Here is a 15,604-nt window from a genome sequence, read left to right on the forward strand (position 1 = left end):
ATCAGTCACCCACTAAATGGACCCAAGCTGTTCAGCGTTTTAAACCTATGCCTGCTCATCAACAATGTTCTGCATCACTGGCACAAATGTGCCTGCATAACCCATCATGACAAGACCTTGGGCTTGGACCATGAAGGGATTGGGGTTAAGACCATTAATTCTTTGGCAAATTAATAGCGACTAAATTAGTTGAATTGTGAATAATGAATGTAAGATTTATTTAATTTAAAGTAGGAAGGTGGTTGACTTTGTCACAGAATATGCAAATAGGTTTCTTTTGAATGTTTTTTACATCTGTTTCGTACAAATGTGTGTGTGTGCACATAAAACATACCAGAGCTCTTTCCTGTTTCTACTTCACGGGAGGTTGCTTGGTTTTTTGATGATGGATCGACAGAAGCTCTGGTAATTTGCTCCTTTGGGGTTACTGTCCTCTCTACGTCATTTCTGAGTCATCATGTCCAAAAATAAATACAAAACCTCAACCTCTGCAAATATCAACAAAGCCATTATTTTTTATCAATAACATGAGCATCATGTGTCACAGATCTTCTTAAACATCAGACCTATAAAAAAGAAGGGAAAAATAAATATTAATGCAGCATCATGCTGTCACTCAAAATGATCTGAATCAAAATGCCATAAATATGTACAAAAGAGAGTTGTGTTGTTTTCCATTTTATTCCATTTTCCTGCCAAATGGAACTCCATCTGAAAGCTTTTACCTGAAACAAAGCCTTCTTTCATCTGTCAAAGGTATTTATCACTTTTATGAAATATGACAACAGATCTGATCTCACAAAGCAGTGACAGAGCACAAGTAAAAACCATCTGTGAAAAAAGGAAATTAAGGAAGTCAATGTTTTTTTATGTCAAACAAATAAAATCCGATTTGCCCAAGCAATCACATACAAGTATGCACTGACAAGTTAAGAAAGCATCCATTATTAAAAAAAGATCGCATATACTGTTATTATATTCTATTAACAAATGTTTTTATTTTTTTATTTATTTTTTAAAACTTGCAAAGACTTTTTCCCATTTTCCAATTGTTGCGCAAGAAATATTAATTAATAACGCACATGACACGGTCTGACACTGTACTTTTCTTTTAATCCAAATGTAAACTCATTTGTATCCCTCCTATTTATTTAGTGGCCTATAAGTGGCCTTAGAGCTTGTATCTGCTATGTCAAACAAAGAAAAACAATTCTTCATTCTTATGGATTTCAGCCTTAAAAATTATCCAAAATGATCCTCATGCTACTGCACATATGGGTTCACAGAGCATCAGCACAAGTGACCTCCTTCACTCATGCACACATGAATAGAAATAAAATAAACTAAACATGCACCTCTTCCAGACTTTCCAAATTATGTTAGACTGATTGAATTCTGATAATTAAAAAGATACATTTCTGGAGTATAGGATGCTTGGAAAAATGCATTCATTGTTCCCTTTTCTGACTGTTTTTGCATTTTCTCAGTCTTAGGTGTATAGATTGTGCCATAGATTCTAAGGCGTGTGAGTTGTAATGTTGGGCTAAGATTAACTCAATTTGATTCTCTGTTGAGCAGTTTGCTTGATATGTCTTCAGACCAATATATTGAAATATGTATTGCAACAAATAGCACCTCTTTTGCCCTTGATCCCTTTCTGTTTGTCTAGAACTCCAGATCCCTGCAGCATAATCCAAAATTGGACAGACAGCAGAACTACACTTCAATTTTACTCGATCTTAACATAAAGTTCACTCATAGGATGCTGTAGATTACATATATTAAGTACATAGTTAAGTACAAGTAAAATTAGTAAAAAATAATTCTAATATCAGATTTTATTAATTTTACTTTCTGCTGTCTTTTTTGTTCAACAAGTATTCTCATGGGATCCCTATTGCATTGTTACACTTTTTTTCTGCAACACACTTATGACAGAATTGTTATAAAAAGTAGTTTCATGATGTTCAGTGTAAGGATACATGTAATAATATATTATGCAGAAAAGCAGCTGGAAGTCTTTGAGCCAATGAAGGCATTGTCAGGAGTAGGAGGAGAGGCACAAATCTGCCTGACAGAAAATCACATGTGAAGGAAACAGGATGAAACAAAGCAGAGTTACTCTGCTTCCTCCAGTCATTGGTGTAAAATTAGATCAGGCGAATTGTTTCAGTGGGTTTGCCTTATTTCCTTTTTTCCTCCCTCTTTCCCGTCATTCTCCTCTGTGCTTTATTTGTTTTTCTGTCTTTTAAAATGCGTGACAAATAGCAGACAACTCGAAAAAAGAATAGGAGATGGAAATCTAGGCACAGAGTCAGGGTGGAATGAAGGCATTGTTACCAAGCGCAGAGAGACAAAGAGTTCATACAGAGTAGAAAACAAAACAGAGAGAGATAAAAAAATAAAAATAAAAAATTCAAATGTAAGAGTGAATCATTTGTAATTGGTACAAGTTAGATGTTAGCAATTCCCTTTTTTAATAGTGGAGGAATTCAATTTTATCAAGTAGAGAAAACCCAGAAATAAGGACAGGCCATTAAATACCACAGACTGTTAAAAACCATCCTGTGGCATTCGCACACCATTATTAGAATCCTTTGGGATGTTGAGTTAACATGATTTTTATTACCAGTTTGGAGCTTGAAAGTCAGAATTGAGAAATTAGAGCCTGTGTTGATGTGACATTCGAGGAAATGCAGCTTAAGACTCATATGGCTTCATCCCTGGCTGATAAACGCTTCTAAATACAAGTTAACTCACTTAACAGAAAACTGCTATACAGTCTCCCATTCAACTTAACTGCAAAGTATCGAATTATATGAGCAAAGTATCGAATTTCTTTACTGAAATAAAGTTGCAAAGCTTTGGTGGATGATAAGTAAAACATGCATGACTGTCACACCACAGACCTGAGTCCCATGTTTGGTTAATCTTAGCACCACGGTTAAGATTAGGGAAAGTTTTGTTTAAGGGTAAAGAAAAATATTGTAAATGAATTTACTTTTTTTATCCATATGTAAAAGTAAAATTGTATTAGTTTTTAAGCAGCCTTGGCTTTAGATTTAGAACAGTCAGAGAGTGAATCATTGGAATTAAATATGATGTGCACTGTTTTTTGTGTGTGTAGTGGCTGCAGTGAAGGTTTGGGCAAATTACATATTCTACAGGAGGAAAACTGATTGAAAATTCCACAATTATTGCCACAGGTATTAACATTTTTAATTTCAGAAAATAAAAACTAGCATTAACATGCATTAACACTTCAAAGGATGCTCTTTGTAAGGGTCTGTTTGCTGACAAGTTTTTCTTTTCTTTAGAGTAGAGTTAATACCTAAACAACAGATAATCTGTTGTAGAGTGTAGAAATGTAGAAATAATAAATTTTTAAAAAGTTGACACAGGCTACAAGACCCAGATTTCTACGCTCCAACACTGCGGTTCTCTAATCATGTAAAGCTCGGCTCAAAATAAAAGAGGTCAGGAGTCACTGTTTCACATTTGCACGCAGTTTAATAATTCAAAGTTACAGCAAACTGCTGGGAAGAAAAAAAGCAAAGAGCAACATCATTTATCAGTTGCATTGGCCCCAGATCTGTGCATATACACAAGTTTGGAAGCTCTGACAGGAAATTGGATGACAAACTAAAGGGTTCTGTGTATGCTCTTGCACAAAACTCATTCCAAATTTGTTTTTCCTCCCACTACATTTTTCTGCAATGTCTGTTCAGGGCTTCAGTGGCTCTGAATGTTGAGCTAATGCTCTGATAGAATATTCTATAACATCCACCCACACTGTCACAGGCCTGCACAAACAGGGACAGGGATCGCTAATGAATGTAATCAAAGACTGAGAGAATGCAAGAGACATAGTGTACTACACTGATGGGACTGCTGCACCCACATGAAATGCCCTGACGCTTACAACTACAATTTAATGTGCTTTACAGTTACTTGACTTAATGTATGTCTGGAACAAATAGATGTAGCCACAGTTTGCTTTTAAAAGAAGACTCACAGGTAATAGGGTATACACCTACAACTTAACAGCAAGGAAAGAAAACTGCTTCCACTGTGACCTGCTGTTGTGTGGAAAACAACTTGTGACATGCAGCATGAAATCACATCCCAGCTGTCACTATTTTTGACTGACCTATTTATTCAAACAACATGAGTTTGTCTGCTCCGTAAACACCCAGTCCTCTGCTGTTGCAATCCTGACATAGTACTGTAGCTGCTAAAGCATCTGGAAATCAACTAGGGTATAATTTTCATAATTACAACTTCAAATCCTCTATTCAAATAAAAAGAACTCTTTTGGAAGTATATACAGTTATGTGGTCTGGATCAAGCAGATAAAGAAGCAGGTGTTATTTGCAGGACTTTGCAGGTACCAGAACTACAGTGAGAGTGAAAATTGGACTCGTACATTCATTAGGTGGCTTAAAACACAACTCCAGTTAAGTGGTAATGCTGCTCTGTGTTTGCAAACTAACAACTACTGTACTTACGTCTCTAAAGGGTTCAGTAAGTTGCATGACTATAGTTTCACCCTAATAATATTCACAGAAATCTCATGAACCCAGTAAGGTCAACTGATAATATAAACCCGACTTCAGAAATAAGAGATTTATTCTCAATTATTAAATAGAAAATGTCAACTTGCTACTGACAACTGTACCATACAGTTGTCCCCCTTCATGAATCCCACAGTGAACGCCATATATGGACTGAGATTTGTGTAGGCTGGCTGAAGTTGACTAATTACAATTAAAATGACACACTCAGAGTGCCTGGATAGTCATTTGGTTAGTGTATGCTACATAACTGCACCTAACTGGAGTATGCTGCATGTTATGCCCGATATCTTCCCTAACGTTTTCATTCTACTGTTGATTGGAACAGACATTAAAAAAAAAGCACAAATGCTCAGAAATGCATTAAAAAACACAGAATAAAAAGCAAAGTCAACGCCAATCATCTGCATGCAGATAAACTTTATTATATGATATTGAAAGGGACAATTTCATTTCGATAAATGATAACTAGAGTAGGGCCAAATATGGATCCCTGCAGCACATTAATCGTACCTGTCAGGAAATGAGGTTTAGCCAGTCCAACTCTCACAAATTGACAAGGCAGTTGCATACAAACCTTTCATCTCCAAGAGAGGAGGATCTTTACAAGTGTATTGAGCAGAGGTTGTAGAAATACACAAATGTAACGCACAAAAAGTATTTGCTGAAAAGAACACTCTTCTATAGGTACAGTAGAGGTCATGAAGTTCAGTTTGTCTTAGCTTCACCAGCTTTACTTCAGTTCAATTCAAATTAACTTTTTTTCCATAGAACCAATTCACAACAAAGTCATCGCAAAGCGCTTTATAAAATAAAGTCAAGACTATAAAGATGTATAGAAAAAACCCAACAATTCCTCCTTGAGAAAACCTATAGGCAACAGTGGAGAGGAAAAACTCCCTTTAACGGAAGAAACCTCCAGCGGAACCAGGCTCAGGGTGGACGGCCATCTGCTTTGACCGGTTGGGGTGAGTGGAAAGCGAAGAGAGAAAAGAAAAAGTGCAACAAAAGCAACAAAATCGAGCAGGTTCGAAGGACCAGTAGCTGCACACTGGAAAACACACAGCCTCAAAGCCGGGGACACCTGCACAAACGGACAGAGAGAGGGGGACAGAGAAGGACAAAGACAACTACAGGAGAAAACACACATGGTTAATGTCATACAGTGGTGACAATTGTAGGGTGTGAGGAGAGGAGAGAGGGTCAAGAGGAGGAAAGGAGCTCAGTGCATGCAGACTTTAATTTTGTAGTTCCTCAGCCCTACTTCTTGCCTTTTATTGTCTTTACCCAACTTGTTAGTTCTGATTTCTTTCACCTGTGCCCCTTATTTAACTCAGCTCTCCCCAAAGTTCCTACACAGATTATCTCTTTATGTCTCCCTGTGTTCCTGAACAGGAACAAAAGTCTTTTGTTCCTGAAAACCAGTTTGCCTACCTGCCTTGTTTGTACTTGTCTGTCTGCCTGGGTCCTGGGTTTGGACACTGGTTCCTCTCTAATTTTCTCTCTGGTTCCTCTCTAAAGGTTTGTCCCTATCAGTCGGTTTCTGTTTGGTATTAGATTTGGTTATTGATTTATCCTGTCTGTTGGTCTCTATTTAAACACTGTTTGGTTATGTGCTTGTCCCGTCCTGTTGATTTCTGTGCATTGTTTATTGTTCTGATTGGTCCCTGAATGTGTGTACTCTTTAGTTCATCATTTAGCCCTAACCCTGGATGTTTTTGTATGTGCGCACCCCCTTTTTTTTTTTAGAATTCCTCTGTTTAGATCATTGGTTTTGCAGAGTTGTGATCAGTTTCCTCATCATTTATGTTTTCTGATTTACTGTTTTCCGTCTGTTGGTGTTAGTTTTCCTGTTCTTTGTGATGTTCTTCTGTTTAATTAATCTTTTTAATATAACACCTCCCCTCACTATCTCCTCATTTGGATCCTTGATATACATTCCCCCTCACAGAAGTAGTTCAATTTGAGAAAAACAAGCAAAAACAAAACTTTAAAGTACAAAAGTACTTTTTGTGAAATGTCCCTAGATACAAAAGTGCAAATACTCCACAAAGTTTTTTTTAATAAATAGTAGTGAATTTAATGCTGTTGACAACATGAATCCACAAGTCCAAATAAAATTTGGACTTTGTTTTTCTTAACTTCAACTAAGAAGAAACTTTACCTTCTCAAAGGTGGAAATGACTGCAAAGAGAAATTAACTGAAAATACAGGCCAAAGAGACTTTGCAACTTGGTGTGGAACAGCACAGCTGTTGAAGTGTAAGCGAAGTTTGTGTAATTTAACAAAATTATGCGCTGATGGGTGGTTAATGCATAAAAATGCATAATAAATTATTAGTGTTGAATTTCTGTATTAAGAATAATTAAAGTTGTCTAAAATTGAACTAGTCTAATAAATTACAAGTAGTGCAAAAGTGTACTTAAGTATGTACATATTTACCACCTATGGTAATGAGTGATCAATTGTGTCAAAGGCTTTTAATTATTCAATTTAGTAAAACTCAGTGTTTCTTATAGTCTAGCCGTTATAAATATTTTGAAAGTAAACTAACATTTGTGATATGCTCTGTAAAGAATGCCTTCAAGTTCTTATTCATTTTAAATTTCACGGTTTCGATTAGACAAGACCAGTTGGACATTGAGCGATAATTCTTTTTGTCACTTTCATCTTCTCCTTCAGGCACTTTCCCAAAAGTGGGGATTGTACAAGTTGTAATAGACAGATTAAAGATCTAAGGAATGTATTGTCAGAAGGAAAAAAGAGAGGGTCAAGATTGTCCTCGCCTATTAATTGCCAGATTTTGGCTGCTTGTATAGCCCAGAGAACAGTATGCACATTAAATGGCTGGGTAGAAAACAGGCAACTAGAGTGTGTGTGTGTGTGTACTTCTGTTGTGTTGAGGGGAGGTCCCTATAGTGTTAAATACATTTCCAGCAGCAAAAAAGATCTTTTAATGTTAGGCCTAGTAGGGTTTGTGATTAGTGGAGATAGATTAGGATAAATACAGATGTTTTGAAATTATTCAGATGCATCAGACAACCACTTTAAACTAAACTAGAACCTTATTACAAAAAACATGTTAATAGAAGAGGGAATTTCTAAGGGGCTCTATTAATTCCCATCACAGTGAATTTTTTGTGTGAATTTTTTTTTTTTTTTGAGCATTTATTTTTAAGCCAAGAATTACTGGGGAACATGACTTTACATAAACAGCCTCACCACCACCCCTGCTCATTCTAATTATTCCATTATTCCATTTAGAAATTTTATTGCTATAATGACCAATGTCTCTGTAATTTATCAACTTTGTTCCACAGATAAAATAGAATATGTGTTGGAAAAAAACATGTGTTTCGATACCCTGGAGCAGCAACATGAATGAATAGTCGCAGGAAGAGGAAGAAACACAGTATCTACAGTGTGTAAATGGGTTTACACAGGGGAATCAACTTTCATTCATCTGCAGTGTTCAGTGAGTGACAGGTGTTGTGGGATGCTTCCTTAATTTGCTGGGGAGGATATTATATCTTTAGATCTTGTTATCCCAAACGTAATTGGACACACTGTTAGTAAAGCCTCTCAGTTTCATTCTGTGCATTCTGAATGTGCAGGCAGCATGAAAATAGACAATCAGGCTAACTGATTTTTGACAATTTCACCTTACTAAAAAAAATTATATTTCAGTAGTCAAAGACAGATGTGTGAGAAATAAAACGTCTATAAGAATGAGGTGTAATATTTTTTTGTCTTTTAATAGAAGCCCCCACAAATTTTTTTCCCCACAAATTGTCCTTTTTTATGTAGTACTTTTAGTTTTATCTGTTTTTTAACAAGGAATGATTAGGTAGGCACTGCAGTTATAAATGTGAAGATGAAAACATTATTGGATACTTCAAGTAAAAAAAAAAAACCAAATAACCTGCTGGTAACGTCAGATTATATAGGCGAACTGGTCATGTTGTCATGTCCACAGTTTGTTTTAATTCTTCTGAGACACACCAGTAAACACTTACATCACCATTCAGCTGAGAGAGGACAGGTCTGAACAGATGATCCTTGTGAGAATCGCAAAGAAACAGGTGCGTGACACCGCTGATGTATTTGAGCGGCATATTTCTTTACGCTGAAGAACAAGACAGTGCTTAAAATTGTCTTCCTTGTAATGCAACCGGTCAACTGCACATGCCTGGCATTTAAAATGGAATTCCAGAGACTGTGACGATTGTCGAAGACATTCATAAGGCTTTTGGTGTTTGAAATAAAGAAACCTGTAACCCAGTGTAGTGGTAGAGTTTGGTTTTTGAACAACATAAGAGCTCAATGCTAAAGATGGACAAGCGTATACAAGCTGCTGGCTGATAACTATCAAACAATGAGCATAGATTCAATGGTGGTTTCAGTGTTTGTTTGGTGTTTCTGGAAAATATGATTAATTTACAAAATTATTGCAATGATCCTTTAACACTTTGCTCTGAAGTACTGACATCTCATGTTCTTGGTATTACTCTTCTTGTCCGCCCATAGTGTTCTCTCTTGATCATGAGATGTAGAGCAAAAACTGGTATAACTGAAAAAGACGGTAGACCCAAGGCTATTTAAAGTAAAAAGAAGATTCTTGGAGCGAGCAGTGAGACTTCTTTAACATTTTCACAAAACTGCCGATGAACATTAATTATCTGTTCAAAATAACTAAGAGATAAGAGATTAATCAGCCCCAGGAAGTAAACCATAAACTGTAAGTGTAAAAACCATATTGTTAAAGTTAACTTATACTGTAAATAGGCTGTAACTGCTATAGGCCAATTGCATTTATTCTGCCTCCACCGTTTGCTGTTTTGTGTTAAATTATGAAATATAGCAATAGAAAATTCTAAAGAAAAATCTGTTTCTAAAAGCCAGACAATGTGACAAATACTTGTGGCCACAATCTGAACTAAAACATTGTGATCTGATCACAAACGTTTGAATTTAAGGCTACTGAGGGCATTATATGGATCTATCGGCAATAGCTTCAACTCAGATGATGAAGATGAAAAGGACTTTTTAGCATGTGCTCTAGAGTAATATTTAGGAGCTCGGGACTGTACTGTGGAGAAAACAGCTTTGAACTGCAGCCACGTCAGTCAAGCACAGAGACACATGTTCAGCCCTGCTGTTGTACTGTTGCACATGCAGAAAGAGACCTGTCATTTCCACTGACATCCCAGTAAAAGACTTGATGGACGCATAAAGTATGTCTTTCTAAAACCCAATATACACCTCCACAGCAGTGGCACTGTACCTTCACACATATGTCACCCATGCAAGGAACAATAAAAAGCTTTAATTCTCAAAAAAGGCATGCTGGGAATTCTACCACTTTGCTCGTTTAGTTTTCTTAATTACTTAACATAATGAATTGCATAAATGCTTATAAATGGATTAATTCATCTCATTGTTTTAATTAAAAAAAAATTTAATTTCTTTTTGTATAAATAAATTATCGCATCCGGTCCTAAATGTTGCTGGTGCAGGTTCGGAAAACTTTGCCTGTGTAGGTTTCTGCCTTATGGCCCCAGACTTTACAGAGATCTGGCTCAATTGAGCAACTACTGAAAGCTTAGCCAGACTCCCCATCTTTTCAGCAAGGTAACTTTTCATGGGTGTTAGCTCATGAAATTCATGAAGTTAGTGAAAGCACATTATGGTCCTCTTAAGAGCTTTTACTTTTGAGGAGCCCTAAATACCTTGTGTGCTCAGTTATAAACTGGCCCATGCACTGTGTGTGCTACCACTGTGAATACCACTGATGCATAGCAAGCGTAAAGACGATTCAAACTGCAGTTCTGTGTCTGTTTCCCACATAGTACTTGGCACACCATTTGAGATAACATATCCCATTTGCAGAACGGGTGTGGGGCGAGGTATGTCTTAACAAAGTTCAGAACTTTGCCTGTTTTTTCAGTTAGGAAGATAGAATCCAGCTGAACCAAACATTAAATCCAAGAATCCACTGAACAAGACAAACAGAACTCTGTTGTCATATGTTCATTAATGAAACAGGGTTTCATGCCCTTTAAGAAGGGATTTTATAGGAGAATGTTTGCTGTCATTATAATTACAAAAATGTCCCAGTGTTTATCAGTAATAGTCTCCTCATAATAAGGATAGCAGCACAATGTGCAACGGCACTTTTGGGAGACAAATCCTGGATTCAGTCTTGGCAGAATAATTACACACTGCCTGCCAAATAAAGCAAACATTGATCGACTAGGCTGGTCTGAGTAAATCTGAATTTTAACTGTTTGACAAGAGCACTTAAGTCACTTAAACACAACTCAATCGGAAATTTTCTAAAAGAAACAGGCAGTTGGATGCTGTTTCTATGAGAAATAATACAACGAAATAACAACACGTCTGTTTTAATTATTTATTTTGCCTCAAACATTTTGTCATGTTCAGCTTTTGACAATATGAGCACTGTAGATGGTTCTAACAATCACTATATGCTTAGTAAAGCCACTAGAAAACCTGCAAATATATTGTGTATGATTTTAAAGATCTTTTATTCATATGCATTGTGTTGTGTTGTGTGTCTGTGGTTCAGTACAAAACAGCTGCAGATCATTAAATGATCTGGACTGAAATAAAAAACAATGGCCTCAATGGGAACAAACACTCAGGACCGTCCGGACGCTGTGAAGCAAAAACAAAACAGAAACGATGAGACTTGTACTTATTAAATCTTCTTCTGGGTAACTAGTTAGGAAATCCTGAGTGGTGGAATAACAGAAACATAAATTTACCATTTGCCGTGTTTCATCAGGTCAATGGCATCATTGACCTGGTCCAGAGTCATGGTGTGAGTGATAAACTCATCCAGCTTCACCTTCTTCTCCAGGTAGGCTTTAACCATCTCTGGGACACCGTCCTTACCCTTAAAACCTGACAAGCAGAAAACACACGCATCATAAAAAACAGGCTGAACAATTGAAGAGGTTAAGCATCAGCCTTTTGGTTAGTGTAATGCAGCAGTACTGGAGATGGACAGAAATCCCAGCTACTAATAGTCCAATTAAATGAGAAATGCCAGACAAGGTCATGCAGACCTGTGATCAATGAAACTTGACCCGATGAGCTTCTCTCTCTCCACTTGTTCTGCCAAATTGTCTTCCTATTTTTAAGAAAATGACTAATAACCACCTAAAACTAACAGTTACTATTTTTATCTTTTATTCTATCTATCCTTTTTATTTTTTTTAAGAGGGGAAGGACTGTTTTGTCTCACCTCCAAACAGTGAGCCCTTCCATGTCCGTCCAGATATGAGCTGAATGGGTCGGGCAGCAAAGTCATGCATGTCCGTCCAGCCAACCAGCACGCTGACGCCCCAACCTTTCACACAAGACTCCAAAGCACTGCGCTAGATGGAGAAACAGCACAAAGTAGTAAGAATAATAACTAAGATTATGACCAAAGTGGTTCAACTGTCCAAATTGGATAATGAGTTTTATTTTGATAGAATCTTCAAAATAGTTTGTGTTCCTGAACCCGTTTACATTAACTCTCTATGTACATCTGTTTATCGGCTCACCATGACAGCCACATTCCCAACGCATTCCAGGGAATAGTCCACTCCTCCATTGGTCATCTCAGCCAGCACTTGGCTGATGGGTTTGTTGTGATCCTTGGGGTTCACAAAGTCGGTCGCCCCAAACACCTTGGCTTTTTCAAACTTGTCTGGATTGACGTCAACAGCGATGATCCTCTTGGCTCCTGCAGACTTGCAGCCCATGACTGCAGCCAAACCCACAGCTCCCAGGCCAAACACAGCACATGTGGACCCTGGTTCCACCTGAAGTCAAAGACTCTGGTTAACACAGTATTTTGGGTCCTCCAATTATCAATGACCACAGAAGATGACTGAACTAAGAACAATGAGGGGAACATTAGCCTTACGTCTGATTATCACCAACAATAAACAAACACACCTTAGCAGTATTAACTGCTGCTCCAAATCCTGTGCAGATCCCACATCCAAGGAGACAGACTTTGTCCAGAGGGGCAGCAGGGTCGATCTTAGCTACAGCGATCATGTTAACAACAGTGTACTCAGAGAAGGTACTGGTTCCCGCAAACTGCAGGACCTTCCTGCCCTTACAGGTAAACCTGGATTCTTGTAAGGCCATCACATCGTGATTTTCTACACCCCTGATGAGAGAATTAAAATGTAGGACCAAAGGACCGAAGAGAGTTGCTGGGCTTAACAAATTTATTTCAGACCTATAAAGTTATTAAAAAACCCATAACATGTAAAAAAAAAATTTCTGGATGAATGAAATCAACAGACGAGAAGTAAAAAATGCTCACCATCCTTTCTCACACTGGTTTGTCTTTGGACTCTTACAGAAGCGACATTCTTTACACTGGGAGATGAACAGAGGAATTACCTTGTCTCCTGAAATTCAGTGTTCATGTTGCCATGTCAAACTAATTTTAGGCCAATTCACAAAATAACAAAGAAACTGTATAAGAAGATTATTGTGTTAAACTAGACTGACTAGTATGTTTTCATCAAGCGATCGCTACCACTATGTCTTACAGGGAACAAAGGTGAACAATTAAACAAATGAAACAGGTTGTTAGCTTTAACTGACCTGGCTGAAATTCAGTGACTCCGGGTCCAACGCTCTCCACAATTCCAGCTGCCTCATGGCCAAGGACTGCTGGGAAACCATCTTCAGGCATTTCCTCAAACAGGTGATACAGATCTGAATGGCACACGGCGGTGGCCACAATCTACACCAAAAACATAAAATGTATATGAAAACCACTCACACTTTTTTCATTTAACAGATGCATATAGTTGTTTTCTTATTGCTACATTTGCAATCGACAGCCTGCAAAATCCTAAATCGCAAGTATTTGTGGGATCGTGGAAACATCACCTCTTCACTATTGGGTATGCGGTGTTTATGCACCTACAAACCAGAAGAATGATCTACAAATGGTGCATAGAGTTGCAAAGCTAACTGTGAGTTTAGCAATACTGAATGCATGTTTTGTATATACATATATCTATGTAAATATTATAAAATATGTCAGTTGTGGAGCTTTGAAGAACCACAACACATCTGAAAGAGCTTAGTGCCAGTTACCTCAAATGTATAAATATGATTTTTTTTTCCCTAACCCCAAATGCAATAAGATATGTGTGGGATTTTGCATGCGTAACAAACGTTTCTCACCTTGATGCGGACCTCGTTGGCCTGGGGAGGGGCTACTTCAATCTCCTCAATCACTAAAGGCTTGTTGGGCTCCCAGGCCACTGCAGCCTTGCACTTGATAACCTACACAGAAGTGACACCAGTGTACTATAAAATCTCACATTTCTGGGTGATGCTGCAGGATGGTTGTCTGGAAATGCATTTTCATCTACTTGTGCTCAATCGACAAGTTTAAATCTCTTTGATTACTGCAGACTGCAGTGATTTGTTTTCCTCTGATGTAATCGTATTCCCAACACAAACTTAGATGTTTTCCGTCAAACTGGAACAGCGAGTGATTGCCTACGACCGTACTTATCAGAGAATGGAGTTCTTTCATCACTCCCCATGCAGTCCCATGGAAGATCACACTTTAATTCATGTGACTCTAAAAGCACACACAAAAACTGTGTGGAAGAAAAACCCCCAGATGACCAAAGTGTCAATGACCTAAAGTCTCTTATGCCTGCCACTCCAAGCCAGCTGGTCAGAACGGATAAAGCCTTATGGATCAGATGTGGAACTACGTGTTCATAGCTGAGATAAATTATATTTCAGGAGTATAATATAATGAAAAGATTAGTTTAGAATAACTGAGTAAACAACAGAGTAAATTAGCTGTTGTCATACTCTATAAATGTTTTAACATTCTCTCCCATTCAGCTTTGCCAATATCCACAATTGCACAAAAAACTAAATAGTTTCAAAGTCTGTGCCAAGTCAAGCCAGGTTGTGCAAACATTAACTGAGTCAGAGGGAAGAGATGGAGAGAATGGAGTTTCACTGTTATTTTATGCTATATCATAGTAAAAAATATTATTCTCACTTTATCTTTAAAAAGTAGTTAATGCATGTGCTATACAAATTGCATTAAAACACACGTGAGCCCTGAAACACTTAGCATCTTCAGGTTTGTTACACTACACCGATCCACACCGAACTGGAAATCACATTTACAAAAATGAAGTGCATGTAAGTCTAAAAACATTTCAGGGTCAATTAAAATTCTTGATTACAGTTAAAATAAAACTGTCCACACTCCAGTGTTTTTAGCTATTTTAGCACGTTGAACAGTTTACTGAATTCTGTACCTACCTTACCAGCTGTGGCCATTTGTCCGGGACATGGAAAACAATGTGGGAGGTGTTGAGCAAGAAGAGAGAATGAGAGGAAAAGAAGACTCACAGACTCTGAGGTTTAAATATTACTGCAAGAAAAAAAAAAAAAAAAAAAACTAGTTACACAAACCACAGAAGAGGATTTCAATTCTTTCTTTGTAGTTAAAGTACAAAGTCAGCTTAGAATGGTGAAGCAAAGCAAAACTCAAATCTCACGGGGCAGAGATGTAGAAGTAACATTAGCATTTGCAATTCCATATAAAATTTTGTTGAAATTTTAAGTTTGGAAGGCAGGGGTGGCCAACCCCCAAACTCTGGTGCAGTATGTCTGTGGGAATCAAAAGGTGACAGGGCAGAGTGTCTCCACAATGCAGACACAAGGTCTCTGTGAGGTGTGAAAGCTTGGTACCAAACAGTGTATTTGGTCACCGTAAACCGGTTGCATGTGTGGATCATTTCGCTCACACTTACACCTTCACTTGTTTGAACAAACTATCAGAAATTAGATCCTAGACAGAAACCACAGGGACAGCTGTTCACACCAGATATCCTAAGACTACTGAATGTTATGTCGTGCAACATGCAGCTACAGTGGACCCTTGGTTTGGTTTTATTGCTGCTGAAGGAAGCAGAGATAAGACATGAAATCCAGGGATCCCTATAATC

At 37.7% G+C, this 15,604-nt stretch overlaps 1 protein-coding gene across 3 annotated transcripts; it reads right to left on the minus strand.

The window, feature by feature from the left end:
• Positions 1-10,972: 10,972 nt before the first annotated feature.
• Positions 10,973-15,043, minus strand: LOC137101831 (alcohol dehydrogenase 1-like). 3 transcript variants are annotated; one of them, XM_067480693.1, is made up of 9 exons: positions 14,916-15,043; positions 13,803-13,904; positions 13,212-13,353; positions 12,925-13,012; positions 12,546-12,765; positions 12,149-12,409; positions 11,845-11,977; positions 11,363-11,501; positions 10,973-11,252 (listed from the first exon to the last, which is right to left on the minus strand). In XM_067480693.1, the coding sequence occupies exons 1-9, from the start codon at positions 14,931-14,933 to the stop codon at positions 11,219-11,221; spliced, it is 1,137 nt and encodes a 378-aa protein (XP_067336794.1). In that variant the 5' UTR covers positions 14,934-15,043; the 3' UTR covers positions 10,973-11,218. The 3 variants fall into 3 exon arrangements, with proteins under 3 accessions (XP_067336794.1, XP_067336796.1, XP_067336795.1); XM_067480695.1 differs by lacking the exon at positions 12,925-13,012 and having other exon boundaries at positions 12,546-12,637; XM_067480694.1 differs by lacking the exon at positions 14,916-15,043 and having other exon boundaries at positions 12,925-12,980.
• Positions 15,044-15,604: the final 561 nt, after the last annotated feature.

This window comes from Channa argus, chromosome 16 (assembly GCF_033026475.1).
Source record: "Channa argus isolate prfri chromosome 16, Channa argus male v1.0, whole genome shotgun sequence".
In the NCBI taxonomy this organism is placed as follows: domain Eukaryota; kingdom Metazoa; phylum Chordata; class Actinopteri; order Anabantiformes; family Channidae; genus Channa; species Channa argus.

Excerpts from the sequence above, each read along its gene's own strand:
- LOC137101831 (XM_067480693.1), bottom strand. Across the intron at positions 13,354-13,802 it reads CCAACGAGGTCCGCATCAAG|ATTGTGGCCACCGCCGTGTG; the intron begins GTGAGAAACGTT and ends TTTTTGGTGTAG. Across the intron at positions 12,410-12,545 it reads CAGCAGTTAATACTGCTAAG|GTGGAACCAGGGTCCACATG; the intron begins GTGTGTTTGTTT and ends CTTTGACTTCAG.